Consider the following 13145-nt stretch of genomic DNA (forward strand, 5'->3'; position numbering starts at 1 on the left):
GCAACAGGATGTCCCTTGAAATTATTTTGAAATGTTGGCCGACTGTGGAGACTTTCAAATCAAGATATTTATTTTTCTAATTAAATTTGCAGTACATAATATTGGTCATATTTGGATCATTCTCCCTCGTTCATTAGTGATTTGGATACAGGATCTTCTTGGTGACAGGGTGGATGTGCGATATCATCACGGTACAGGATCCGCAGCCTCCTCCTCCGCAGCCGTATTTAGTACCTGTCAAGCGCACTGGGAAACACAATGTTAAGGAAAATGTCTCATGTTTTGCATTACTAGTAATTTGTGGCAGAGCCGTAACTAGACTTTTTGGTGCCCTGGGCCAGAGAGAGCATTGGCGCCCCCCCTCATCCCCAATTTTTTTAAAATATGGACATAATATAGTGCACCTGAAAAAGGGCCATGGCCTCATGGGGAAGGGCCAGGGTAGAGATAGGGGAGGCCAGGAGATGCTGGGGATAAATAGAGACATAATATAGTGCACCTGAGAGAGGGCCATGGCCTCATCGGGAAGGGCCAGGGAAGAGATAGGGGAGGGCAGGAGATGCTGGGGATAAATAGGGACATAATATAGTGCACCTGAGAGAGGGCCATGGCCTCATGGGGAAGGGCCAGGGAAGAGATAGGGGAGGCCAGGAGATGCTGGGGATAAATAGGGACATAATATAGTGCATCTGAGAGAGGGTCATGGCCTCATGGGGAAGGGCCAGGGAAGAGATAGGGGAGGCCAGGAGATGCTGGGGATAAATAGGGACATAATATAGTGCATCTGAGAGAGGGCCATGGCCTCATGGGGAAGGGCCAGGGAAGAGATAGGGGAGGCCAGGAGATGCTGGGGATGAAAGAAGAGGAAGCTACAAGTGAGAATGATAACACTGGGGAACAGCCAGTCTGTTGCCAGGGATTTAAGAGTCGATTTCGATTAATTTTGTGCTCCTGATCATAAATATGCCATGCTTATTTTTCAGTAGGCTCTAGTTTTTGAGATATGCACTTGTCTTTAATATTTCTGAAAAATTAAATTAAACAATGTTAAAAAGATGTTTTTTTTTAATTCTGATTAAATTTGATTCGTAAAATGTTACAAAAAGACACAGGTTAATTACATACATAAGTGTTAGGAAGCTATGAGTACCGTTTTTTGTAGGATTTTGTTTTGTATTCTTGTTGCAGTCAGTTCCCTCTGCAGACTCCAACAGTAATCGGCCATCATGTGACGATCCCACCTTCCTCGATATCTTTCTTCCATTACCTGATTATCCTGGTGGAACCGTTCAACCTGTTCTTTGCTTAAATCTCCTAGATTGGACGGGAAGTGATCTAAATGGCTGTACAAAAAATGTACTTTAATACTCATGTTGACGCCTACTTTCTCGAAACATTTTAGCATGGACTAATTCATGATAGTTGTCTGCCTTGTGAGTGCCTAAAATATTTTGAATGACAGACACATATCTCAGCCATACTTCAGATTCCGTTTCAGTCATAGATGTGGTAAAATTTGGATCCTTCACCAGTTTCCGTATCTGTGGGCCGTCAAAAATTCTTGCTTTTAATCTTTCAATATTAAGAGATGGAAATGTTCGACAAATATACTTAAAAAAAAAACAAACAACAATCGCCAGACTTGTCCAATGCTTTTACAAATTGTTTCTTTAAACCCAGTTTCATATGGAGAGGTGGCAGTATGATTTTTTTCCTGTCAATTAAGGGCTCATGAATGATGTTGGCTTCTCCTACAGTTATAACTTCTCTTGGAGGCCATACGGTTTGCTGCCAGTGCTTTTCTTTTACACGACTATCACATAAGCATACAGTATGTGACAAAGATACTTAGTATACAGTATCTACTTTGCTGCCCAAGAAGAAAGTTTACCATTTTTAAATCGACACAATCAGACCACTGATGCTTAGGGTAAGCAATTTTTTTTAAGACTATCTTGATATTTTTATACTGTTCAAGTTTAGTTGAATGACCGATAGAAATTGACGCAAATTTATTTCCATTGTGCAGTAATACACATTTTAAGCTCCTTTTACAACTATCCAAAAAGAGCCGCCAGTCTTCTGCTCGATATTCTGGTAAGACCATCATCTGGAGAAGTTCCGGAATATTGTTGCAATACACAAGATTGTTATCTTGGCTAAAGAACGGCAGTATGGCTTGCTCTCTAGTTTGATACGACGTAATAGTAACATCCAGCTCATGACAGCGCTTTTCTTGAAGTTTGGATGCTAAAAGCTCAGCTCTTTTTTTCGATAAATTCAAGTCACGAATTAAATCGTTTAGTTCCTTTTGGGGAAATTTGTTTGGAGTAGAGGAACTTTCTTCATCTCACTTTCATCTGTGTTGTCACTTGCACTGGATGAAATTAACATTTCCACATCATCATATTCAACTTCGCACAAAGAATTGAATGATGGTGCAGGTAAATCTTGACTTTGTGGTATCGGTTGTTTTGCAGAATTTATACTTGGGTATCCCAATTCGCGTTTCTTAAATCAGTTCATACCCTTCACATTTACAGCACAAAAATAGCAGTCACTCAAGTGATCTTTTGGCTCACGCCACATCATAAGTATGCTAAAATTAAGGGCCTGATTCAGACCCGCTCACAAGCGGGTCGATGTTGGCCCAGTGCGCATGCGCTACAAAGGGGGCGTGCTGTCGATGGTGAGTGACAGCACGCCCCCTTTGGTGGGCGTGCCGGGGGCGTGGCTGCCCAGATGGAGGCGTTCCCATGGGAACGCCTACCGTCTGGGGCCGGCCCTACTGACATCACAAGTGATGTCAGTGGGAGTGCTCTCGGCTCTTATAGAGCCAAAAGCACTCCAGGACTTGCGGCAACAAGACCCTACCACAAGGGTCTCGTCGCAAGCCCGATGGTCGCGTTGGTCTTGACCATCGAGACCATCTTTTTGGCCGCTCGCTATAGCTGTGGGTGGTCACCCACAGCTATGCGAGCGACCAGGAGGCCACTCTAAAAAAAAAAAACCAGAGGGACGGCCCTGATTCAGAGCGAGCGCTCTGTCAGAGCGTCCGGCTCTGAATCAGGGCCTAAGTCCTTTTCGATCACCTTTAGTCCAATTGCGGAGTGATTCCACACAGGTTTTACAAACTTTGTGACAAATCTTGTCTTGGTGGCTTTTGTGACGTTCAAAATAAGCCTGATACACTTGTTTTACGAATACAGTTATATTTTTTCTTTCTTTTGCCACACTATATTTGCCACAAATCTAACAAAAAACATCAGGGTTGTCAGTACACCGTCTCCGAGAAGAACTAATTTTTACGGCAAAAACGTTTTGTTTCACACATTCAGTGCTAACTCCCAACAAAAGCCGGGGACGTACAGTACTGAACAAAACAAGCCCAAATGGCGGGAAATTGGATGTGGTGGGACAGAGAGAGGCCTGAACAAAGGGACAGGAGGTGTGCTAACTGCGTCACTCGGTCCTCTCCGTTGCTCCTCTCTGTATGCTGGGAGGAGGCGAGCCTGTAGTCTGAGGATGTCCCAGCTGGGAGGAGGCGAGGCTGTGGTCTGAGGATGTCCCAGCTGGCTCAGCCTCCTCCCAGCGTTAGTGAGGAAATTTGAATGTGTTGTGTGTAGAGATGAGCGGTTCGGATTCTGTGGAATCCGAACCACTCCTAACATAGGGGATCCGAGTCCACCCGAACGCTGTTTGGGTGTTCCCCGTCTGACTCGGATCCTCCTTCGAGTCCGAACGGCAGCCTCCTAATGTCGGATTCTCACGAGAGAATCTGATGTCAGGGCCCCTCTAGTGTAGGGCAGAACGCTGTGATAGCAGTCTGCCCTACACAGAAACAAACACACAGCCGCCAGCGGCAGCTGTGTGTTTGTAATAGCAGCCAATGAGAGTCAGGTAGACACTCATTGGCTGCTGCGTCCCCGGCTCCACCCGCTTCGGGTGATGGGAGAGACGTCGTGACGTCTCTCCCACAGTGCAGAGAGGAACGGACAGCTGCGGTCACAGCAGGAGTGGGGATTCAGGAATTTTTTTTTTTCCTGTGTAAAGCGGCGCTACTGGGGCAATACTAATGGGGGCAATACTAATGGGGGCACTTGCAATGGGGGCATACTACTGGGGACACTACTAGTGGAGGCATACTACTGGGGGCATACTACTAGGGGCACAACTACTGGGGGCATACTACTAGGGGCACTACTACTGAGGGCATTGTGTAAGGGACACTATTGCTGGGGGCATTGTATAAGGGGCATTACTACTGTGGGCTTTACGTATAAGGGGCACTACTGTGAACATTGTGTAAAAGGGGCACTACTGTGGGCATTGTGTAAAAGGGGCACTACTGTGGGCATTGTGTAAAAGGGGCACTACTGTGGGCATTGTGTAAAAGGGGCACTGCTGTGGGCATTTTGTAAAAGGGGCACTGCTGCGATGTCGTAACATAAATAAGACACACTACTTTATGGTGTAATGTGAATCAGGCCCTATGTGCGGTGTAATGTGAATACGATTGTGCACAGTGACTCCTTGGGCCGTAGCCCACTGTGTATACAAGTACTCTGATTCTGCTGGCCGTACCCCTCTGGGTGGGTGGGAGGGCCCAAGGACCATTCCATCTTGCACTACATTTCATTTCTGCCACTGCTGTGTGGCAATGTGTCATAGATGTGCTTTATACTGTGGTGTCTGTGCCGCTGCTCTGTCGCTTAGTAACCAGTCAGCTCACTGCAACCTTTGGCCAATAATGGTGAAAACTATAATTTAAACTGTGGGGTGGTCTAAATTGACTGTAAATGACTGAAAATTAATGTTATTGAGGTTAATAACACTCTATGAAAAAAAAATAATACCAATTTATGTGATTTTAGCTTTTTTGTAAAAAAATCCAAATCCAAAAGCCAAACGTGACTATCAGCTACGACGCTATCACAAATAAAATAAATTCTTGTTATAGTTGAAAGAGGGTATTTGTTAAAAAGCAAAACGAAGTTGATTCTGGTAAGTAAAGCGGCCTAGACTAGTGAGGTACTTCAAATGGAGAAGATAATTGAATTTTATCATTTTTCATTCATTTGAAAATTGGAGCCAATTCAGCTATAGCAAAGATCTAATGCGGAAATAGGACCTGAGAGTACTCTCACACCGTTCTTAAATCCTTGGCAAGAAAAGAAAAAAAAAACTGTTTTTGTTCCCCAGTGTAATAAACAGGAAAATTGACAGGTCCAAACAGCTCCCCATGCCCTGCGGTGCCCTGTGCCATGGCACTGGTCGCACTACCCTAGTTCATTCTTGCCTACTTTTGAAAAAGCATTTCAGGGAGATTGTGAAAGCAGCACCTATGAGCGCGTGTTACAGTGGGCGTGTCCTGATAAATCTGAGAGGCGTGTCCTAAACCTGACTTACATCCACATGTAACCAGCCCAAAAGCAGTTAGTAAGATTTTGTTCATGAAAACACACTGATACTTCTCAGAAAATACATGTAGCCATAGGGATCATAGGGCCTGATTCAGAGCCGCTCGTAAGCGGCTGCTCGTTTGCTCCGAGCGATGTTTGCCCAACTGCGCATGCGTACGATCGTACGCATGCGCGAACCAGTCAGTGCGGTCGAAATTCATGTGCTCGCAAAATAGCGAGTGCCTGGTAATTTGAGTGACAGGAGGAGGCGTATGTGGGTGGTAACAGGGGAAGGTGCTTGAAAACGGGGAGTGGAGATCAGAACGCAGGCGTGCTTAAAGGTCAAAACGGGTGTTTTATGGGTGTGCATAATTAAAACAGCAGCGTCATTGAGCACGTCACTGGGTTATTTTATAGTCAGAACTGCTCGCAAAATTGTGGTAGCAAAAACCAACCACAAGAATAGCGAGCAGCTCATACCCTGGTCGATGTACTCGATTAATCTAATAAATAGCGGACATGACGTAGGATGCGAGCGGCCAGGGGACGTAGTTTCCCAAAAAACGACCGCAAGTTTTGTTCACTCGTTCAGACCTAGAGGCGTGAAGAGACCTCAAAGAGCGAACGGTTCATTTGAATAGCCACCCCTTTTTTTTGAACGAACGAGCGCAAATAGCGACCGGCTCTGAATCAGGCCCATTGTGCCTTATAACCAATGCAGGGACATTATACTAATGATCCCATTTGAATTAGGGATGTGCGCCGGACCATTATTGCCGGATTTGGTTCTAATTCGTCGTCCGGCTTTGGATTTGCCAAACTGCGGCGACTGGATTTGGATTTTTTTTTACAAGAATTGACAAAAAAAAAAAAAAAAAAAATCAAATAAATTGGGCTTTTTTTTCTTCCTAGAGTGTTATTAACCTCAATAACCTTAATTTCCAGTCATTTACAGTCAGTCAATTTAGACCACCTCACAGTTTAAATGATAGCTTTCACTATTATTGGCCAAAGGTTGCAGTGAGCTGACTAGTTACCAAGCGACAAAGCAGTGGCGCAGACACCACAGTATAAAGCACATCTATGACACATTGCCACACAGCAGTGGCAGAAATGAAAAGTAGTGCACCCACCCAGTGGGGTACGGCCAGCAGAGTCACAGTACTTGTTTACATAGTGGGCTACGGCCCAAGGAGTCACAGTGCACAATCTTATTCACATTAGACCGCACATAGTGCCCCTGATTCACATTACACCATAAAGTAGTGTCTCTTATTTATGTTACCACACACAGTAGTGCCCCTTTTACACAATGCCCACTTTAGTGACCCTTTTACACAATGCCCACAGTAGTAGTGCCCCTTATACAATGCCCCCAGCAGTGGTGTCCCTTACACAATGCCCCCAGTCAGGGGCTGGCTGGCAACTTTTAGCCTGGGGGGCAAATGCATGCAGGCGGCCCTGGCAGAGGAGTAGCGTGTAGCCAGGGTGTCCGAAGGATATGCGTGCTACAGCGCCCCCCCCCCTCAAGTGTTCCAGGAAGGAGGCGGGTCCATATGGGATTAATGTAAGGTAAAAATAAAGATTAGGGCAGCCCCCTGTCGTAGTGCCCATATGCAGTGCCCCCGTGTGCCACAGGAGAGAACACCCTTATGCAGGCCTCCAGTAGTGCCCCCAGTAGTAGTAGTCACCCCCCCTTTGTAGTGCCCCCAGTAGTAGTAGTCCCCCCTTTGTAGTGCCCCCAGTAGTAGTAGTCCCCCCCTTTGTAGTGCCCCCATTAGTAGTAGTCCCCCCCTTGTAGTGCCCCCAGTAGTAGTAGTAGTCCCCTTATAGTGCCCCCAGTAGTAGTAGTCCCCAGTAGTAGAAGTTCCCTCCCCCTTGTAGTGCCCCCAGTAGTAGTAGTCCCCGACCCCCCTTGTAGTGTCCCCAGTAGTATTCCCCAGTAGTAGTAGTCCCCCACCCCTCTTGTAGTGCCCCCAGTAGTAGTAGTAGTAGTGCCCTTATAGTGCCCCCAGTAGTAGTAGTCCCCAGTAGTAGTAGTCCCCTCCCCCTTGTAGTGCCCCCAGTAGTAGTAGTCCCCCCCTTGTAGTGTCCCCAGTAGTAGTAGTCCCCCACCCCCCTTGTAGTGCCCCCAGTAGTAGTCCCCACTTGTAGTGCCCCCAGTAGTAGTAGTCCCCCCCTTGTAGTGCCCCTAGTAGTTGTAGTCCCCCACCCCCCTTGTAATGCCCCCAGTAGTAGTAGTCCCCCCCTTTGTAGTGCCCCCAGTAGTGCCAGACCCCCCCCCCAGTAGACACACATAATATAGAAAACAAAATAAAAAAAAACACTTACCTGAATCCCCGCTCCCGCCGCCGCCATCTGCTCCTCCGTCTGTCCTCCCGGGCTGGGCCGCTCTGCATTATGGGAGAGACATCATATGACATCATGACGTCTCTCCCATTGCCCACTGCGGGAGCCGGAAGATGAAGCGGCTCCCTCAGTGGGCGCAGCAGCAGCTAATGAGAGTCTGACAGACTCTCATTGGCTGCTGCTTACAACAAACACACAGCTGCCGGAGCCGGCGGCTGTGTGTTTGTCAGTGTAGCGCTGACCGAACTCCGTCTGGTCAGCGCTACACACGCGGTGCAGTCTGTGTCACAGTGACACAGACTGCACCGGCCCACCGCCCGCATGACGCTGCGGCCCGGGGGGCACATGGCACCCTGCCCACCGGCCCAGCCTGCCACTGCCCCCAGTAGTGGTGTCCCTTATGCAGTCCCCGTAGTAGTAGGGCCCCCTATGTAGTGCCCCCAGTAGTAGTATGCCCACCAGTAGCAGTGCCCCCATTAGCAGGCCCCCAGTAGCAGTGCCCCCCAGTAGCAGTATGCCTCCCAGTAGCAGTATGCCCCCCAGTAGCAGTATGCCCCCATTTGCAGGCCCCCCAGTAGTAGTATGCCCCCCAGTAGCATCCCCTTAAAGAAAAAAAAAAGAAAAAAAAAAAGAAAAAAACAAAACTTACCTGAATCCCCGCTCCTGCCGCCGTCCTTCCCGCTCTGCTGCTCTATTACGCGCGGAGGGAGCCGGAAGACGGAGCTTATGAGTGAGCTCCAACCGGCTCCCTCCGTGCAGCAGCCAATGAGAGTCTGCCTGACTCTCATTGGCTGCTATCACAAACACACAGCTGCCGTTGGCGGCTGTGTGTTTGTGTCTGTGTAGGGCAGACCTCTATCACAGCGCTCTGCCCTACACTAGAGGAGCCCTGACGTCAGATTCTCTCGATTCGAGTCAGGCGGGGAACACCCGAACAGGGTTCAGGTGGACTCGGATCCTTTATGTTCGGAGCGGTTTGGATTCCACAGAATCCGAACCGCTCATCACTAATTGAATGTTTATCTCTCTGTTTTTTTGTTTGTTTTGTTTTTTATAACAACTTCATAATGGGGGTAAGGTGCACTCTGGGAGATTTCCTCATTGTCAGGCAGACTCCCTGAAACAGTAGCAAAGTCGGCAAGTATGCCCTAGTTACGGCCCTGATTTGTGGGTCCAATACCACCTGTGTAAGGGCCGCATGTACCACCCAATCAGGGGCGTCTTTAGAGAGAAGGGGACCCGTGTGCATCCTCTGTCACAGGCCACCTCCTCTTACCCCGGCGGCCAGTAGTCGACTGACACGGCTGGCCGTTCACCGCAGAATCAGTTGACTCTGGGCACTAGAGTGTGCCCGGTCTACTGTCGCCATTTTCCCAGCAGTTTCCTCAAAGCGCATGACGCCGGAAAGATGGCAGCGGTGGCCATTTTCCGGCGTTTTGAGCAGCGCTGAGAGACCCGACGCAGGACCTAGGAGAGGTAATTTTTAGTTAATATGGGTGCAAGGTGTGCGGTGCGGGTCCCTGCACCCATTATAGATACGCCCCTGCACCCAATGGCAAAAACACCCTCACATAGGGCGGGATGTACTAAGGTTGCGTTTATCGCAAAGGACAGCTCTTGCGATAAGAGGTGCTCTTTGCGAAGCAGCCGATTCCTGGTGACGGGGTCTCCGTGGAATCCCGCCCCCTCCGAGCCCCGGGAGCTTCCTGCTGGTCACATGTGCAGGAAGCCCCCGGCTCCTCCCTGCACCCGGATGAAGATTAGGAGGAGGAGGTGGAGCGCGGGCCGGCAACCATGGATAGCAGGTGAGTGGGGGCCAGTGCTGGGCGACGGAGGGGCGGCGAAGTGGCGGTGAAGCGTCGGGTGCGTGGTCCGGTAAGAAGCCCATAGGCTTCTATATGGTAACACCAGGTTTTTCTGGCGTTACCCTCCGCACCGAAAAAAGGGTGGGCGGGACTTAGTGCATATGGAAAAGCGTTAAAAACCCCAAAAACGGGGGTTTTACCGCATTATTCCTTTAGTACATCCCGCCCATAGAAACATGGGACAGACAAGGAAGACAGCTCTCCCTTTAGCTGTGGGCCCCATTAGCAGCTGCACCCCCTTGCCCCTATTGGTAGTTATGCCCTTGTGTTTTGCACAGCCGCAAACCCCACCCAAATGCAAAAGGCTTTATTTATAAAAGTACATTTCTTAGAAACTTTCCACCATATAGTTTCATCATTCATAAATGAAGAGCTTTTTTGTGGCTGGATCTATGTCCAAATATAGGCCGTAATTCAGAGATGTGCGCTAATTCTGCTGCGTCTGTACGAAATTATGCAAATGCTGCATCTTACGTAAATAGACGCCTCCTGTCGGCTTCTCTGATCTGATGGGGCTTCCGAAGATGCAGCCATTGGATCATCTGTGTGACCATCGGACATCTGAATAACCCTCACGTTACTCGGGATGTCCGGCAAAATCACGCTACCTGGGCCAGCGAATCTACGGCCAAGGATGCAGTCACTGGCTTCGGTACACCCAGAAAAAGGGGCTGACATTTTCTGGAATGCTCTCCGTCGCTGCCCCCTACTGCCAGCAGCGTATCAATCACGTTGCGATGCTTGGTGCACTGCGACAGATGTTGCAGACACCGATCTGCATGTGCGCAATACGGTCCCTGCGCAGATCATTAAATATAGGAGAATTATGTAAATATCAGATCTCTGTAACTCTCTGAATCAGGCCCCATGTTACATGGATAATGTAATTATACTCTGCACAGGGAGAGGCCTCCCATTCTACTAAATGATGTATGATTAGGTCATATTATTAATATATAGAAAGTGCAGGTCTGTTGGTTGTCAGCTGAGTCCTATATAATACAGTGTAATTAGATAACATGTAATAACATTAAACAAGTCATGGGCTTTAGCTTTTTTCTTTGTTGGAAGTTCTTGGAAGCAGTAATAATGAGCATAGTGCAGAGGCAAACACAGGGGGGGTACCGGTTGCCTGGAAACCCCCCTCCCCAGCCCACACCACAATAGAAATAGTAATATAATAGATTGTTACTAGTGCTACATGTTCTTCTCAGTACCACAAATTAAATAATTAGTACCACCAGTGGATCTTTCAACATGTGTGGTGGTCCCCATACATCTGCGACGGATCGCCGCGATGGGAACGGAAACGCTGATCCGCCGGTCGGAAATGCCGATCGGCGGCCATGGATGTTCTGCGATCCGTAGCAGAAAATCCTACATGTTAAATTTCACCGATCTGCCAATCACAATAATTTTTTGGTCGTGATCGGCATATCTGTGTAATCCAAAATGTTGGAATCAGCTATCCTGCAATGCCGGGTTACAGGATTGCAACATCGCGGCAATCCGTGGCTGATGTATGGGTGCCTTCAACCAGTAATAAATACACCTATGCACCAACTAGGAGATGCACTGTTAGGGGTGTACTGCTATAGGTCATCTATAGGCTTAATTATTAATACTGAACAACAATATACTGCCACTGTAATGTAATACGGGTACTTGAAATAAGGACTCGCTAGGCAGATTTCCGGTGAATATACAGTGTCTTTTTACTGGCAGCAGACACTGAAGAACAGCATACTCAGGTTTAGGCTTGGAAACACAGGTACATACAGAAAATAAGTAAATCATCATAAAAAGGTCCCAGCACTCCCCCTTATGTGATAAAAATACACTCCCAGCAGCAGGCATAGCGCTCAAGGATTCTTCTGGGGCAAGGACTGATGTGAAGGATTTAAATATTTTTTGTAAATGCCTCCCCTCCCTCATAAATTTGCTTCAGAATAAAAAAAATTAAATTTACTATCAATCAACCCTTCTTGTCCCTGCCTTCAACTATATACATACTCCATCTTCCTCAGGCCTCTTGATTAATGAAAACATATGTTTCCTTATGTGCCATGTTGGAAGTTGAACTGCCAGGTGTTTGTGCCGCCCACTGCTGCTGCTTAGCTTAGTAAGCCAGCTAGCTTGGTGCAAATTGTGGGCCTAAACCGGATGAAAACAACATTGTGAGCTGGTCAAAATTTACTGGAAATTAATGTTATTGAGGTTAATACTGTAGGAACAAAAAAAAGCCCAAATTATGTGATTTTAGCAGTTTTTATACATTTAAAAAAAATAAATAAAAAAATACAGATCCAAAAACCAAAACATGCAAGGGCGGTTTTGGCAAAACCAAATCCAGATCCAAAACACAAAGGAGAAACAGATCCAAAACCAAAACACGGGGGTCAGCGCACATTCCTATTGTAAATATATCTATAACCACAGACAGTACACTAGGGACCTCATTCAGAGGCGCTCGCAAAATGTGAGCGCTCGCTCTGAATGAAGGCGGCCGCATCTAAAAAATGATTCGGCCTCCTGGCCGCTCGCTAGGCTGTGGGTTACCACCCTCAGAGAACGAGACCCTTGTGGTAGTGTCTCGTCTGCCACAAGCCCCAGTGAGCTTTCGGCTCTATTAGAGCCGGAAGCTCACCACTGACATCACGAGTGATGTCAGTGGGGCCGCTCCCAAACAGCAGGCGTTCCGTCGGGAACGCCTCCGTTTGTGAAGCCACCCCCCCGCCACGCCTACAAAACGGGACGAGCTGTCGATCAACATCGACAGCCGCCCCTTTTGTAGTGAGCCCCGGAGCGAGAGAATCTCTCTCTGCGGCTTGCGCACACGCAGTGCGGCCGCTGCGCGTGCGCAGAGCCCAACATCGACCCGCTTGCGAGCGGGTCTGAATGAGACCCTAGGGTGTACAGAATGCTAAGTGATCTGCGCAGCAGAGGTGCTAATGGTGGTTAGTCCACACGTGGTACAGCTTAACCAGGTCTTAGGTTTATTTAACCAGGTAGAACAACGAAATGGCACAGGGATAAACAGGTACAATAACAGCCTGGAGAGTTAGGTTATTGCTGGGCATTGTAGTGCACTGGACGAGCAGGATGGTGTATGACCCATGGTTAGTGGCACTATGCCCCTTAGTAATAGCAGTGGTGGCATAGGGTACTTGTGGTACTCTGTAGGGCTCTGTTTGGCTCTCATAGCTGGGAGTCTCAGAGGGCACAACCAGTTTCCTGGAATGCTGCGGAGGAAAGAGGCGCCAGTAGGACACACATTTGCAGAAGAGCATGTCGGAGGTCAGGCCTCCTGCTGAGCAGCGGCGGATTCTAGAGACTGCTGCTATATGGATATTAGGCATAGCAGAGCAATCCTCATCCAAAAGATAAAACGTGGGGATACTACTAAACAAAAGTGTGCGGTTATGGTCGCAATGATAAAATACATATATATTGGTGCACAGTGATATATAATGGTATGAGGGGGTGACCGCAAACGAGAGAATGCCTATACATGTCAGAGGTGCGATAT

General features: G+C 47.9%; 1 protein-coding gene across 1 annotated transcript in view; it reads right to left on the minus strand.

Moving 5' to 3' along the window:
- LOC148521208 (aldehyde oxidase 1-like) overlaps positions 1 to 9147 on the minus strand; it is a 135282-nt gene extending 126135 nt beyond the window's left edge. Inside the window, exons 1-2 of the mRNA XM_088475570.1 lie at positions 9068 to 9147; positions 150 to 290 (exon numbers count right to left, since the gene is read on the minus strand). Coding sequence (XP_088331696.1) covers positions 150 to 290; positions 9068 to 9147 — 221 coding nt within the window. The remainder of the gene's footprint in view (positions 1 to 149; positions 291 to 9067) is intronic.
- Between the last annotated feature and the right edge of the window lie 3998 nt (positions 9148 to 13145).

This window comes from Taudactylus pleione, unplaced genomic scaffold (genome assembly GCF_031769625.1).
Source record: "Taudactylus pleione unplaced genomic scaffold, aTauple2 ptg000173l, whole genome shotgun sequence".
Lineage (NCBI taxonomy): Eukaryota > Metazoa > Chordata > Amphibia > Anura > Myobatrachidae > Taudactylus > Taudactylus pleione.